The 1,133-nt window shown below is 68.6% G+C and overlaps 1 protein-coding gene across 1 annotated transcript in view; it reads right to left on the reverse strand.

Moving 5' to 3' along the window:
* Positions 1–139: 139 nt before the first annotated feature.
* MAP7D1 (MAP7 domain containing 1) overlaps positions 140–1,133 on the reverse strand; it is a 16,586-nt gene continuing 15,592 nt past the window's right edge. The window contains exons 5-8 of the mRNA XM_009895616.1: positions 936–1,129; positions 621–725; positions 441–494; positions 140–328 (exon numbers count right to left, since the gene is read on the reverse strand). Coding sequence (XP_009893918.1) covers positions 140–328; positions 441–494; positions 621–725; positions 936–1,129 — 542 coding nt within the window. The remainder of the gene's footprint in view (positions 329–440; positions 495–620; positions 726–935; positions 1,130–1,133) is intronic.

Below are 1,133 nucleotides of genomic sequence, written 5' to 3' on the forward strand. Positions count from 1 at the left end.
CCCGGCGCTCACCTTGGCTGCAGCCCCTCGCCTGCCAGGCCCTTAGGCCCCCCCAAAGTTCCCGTGCTCGGCGTCTCTGTCTCAGGGAGTTCCTCCTCCTTTGGCATTGGCCCCACACGCTTCTCACGGCCTGGGGACGTCAGCAGAGCCCCCGCTCAGCCATGGCCCCGGGCAGGAGCATGGCCAGGGCAGGGGAGCAGGACAGGGTCACGGCTCTGTAGACCCTGGGCACCCCGGAGGTGCAGCAGGGTGTGGGAAGGAGCCTCATACCTGGGACCTCCTCCTGCTCAGCTGCTTTCCCATTCACCACCTTCTTGTCCTCCTTCTTCTGCAGGGAGAGGAGAGCTGTGAGGGGCAGTGGTGGCTCCGGGCGGGTGTGGGAGGGTTCTGCAGAGTCCCCCATGTCCCCAGGCAGGGGGGCACAGGGGACAGGCACCCACCTTGGCATCTGCTGCATCTGATTTGCGTGTCCTCTTCATGATCTCCTCCAGGCGCTGTGGGGAAGAGAGGGACTCGTGCACAGCTCTCGCCTGCAGGACCTGCCCTGGGTGCTGGGCAGGACCCTTTACAGTGCCCCTCCCGCACTGTGCCACAGGCCCAGGGGTGTCCCCAGCCCTCACCTTCTTCCTCTCCAGCCGCTCCTGCTCCTCACGCTGGAAATGCTTCTCCCGCTCCAGCTGCTGCCGCTCAGCCTCTTCACGCGCCCTTGCCTCGGCCTCTTCCCTCTGTGGCACAGCAGGCACAGATGGGACAGGGCAGGGACAGTGGGGACAGCCTGGGTGGCTCAGCACAGCCCTGCCCCACGTCCCCTCCCACCACCCTGAGCATTGAGGGGCAGGGCTGGTCCTCGCCCCGGCATCCCGCTGGGGTGAGGACCACAGAAGAGCATCCCTGCCTCTCCCCTCCAGGCCTGCCTTCATTCCCCATCCCGGCACCTTGGGGGGCTCAGGGAGGGCTGGGGGGGCTGGGCCCCGCTCCTCCTCCTTCCTCTCACGTGCCTTCGCCTGGCCCTCCTGCTCTCCCCGCTCCTCCCGGGCCCTGGCCCGCACCTTGGGAGAGGAGTGGGCGCTGCGGGGCAGGGGCGGCTTGTGGGGGGAGCCGACGGCCGGGCCGGGGATGCCGGACCGGGCTTG

Source organism: Charadrius vociferus, unplaced genomic scaffold (assembly GCF_000708025.1).
Source record: "Charadrius vociferus isolate BGI_N301 unplaced genomic scaffold, ASM70802v2 scaffold812, whole genome shotgun sequence".
Classification (NCBI taxonomy): Eukaryota; Metazoa; Chordata; class Aves; order Charadriiformes; family Charadriidae; genus Charadrius; species Charadrius vociferus.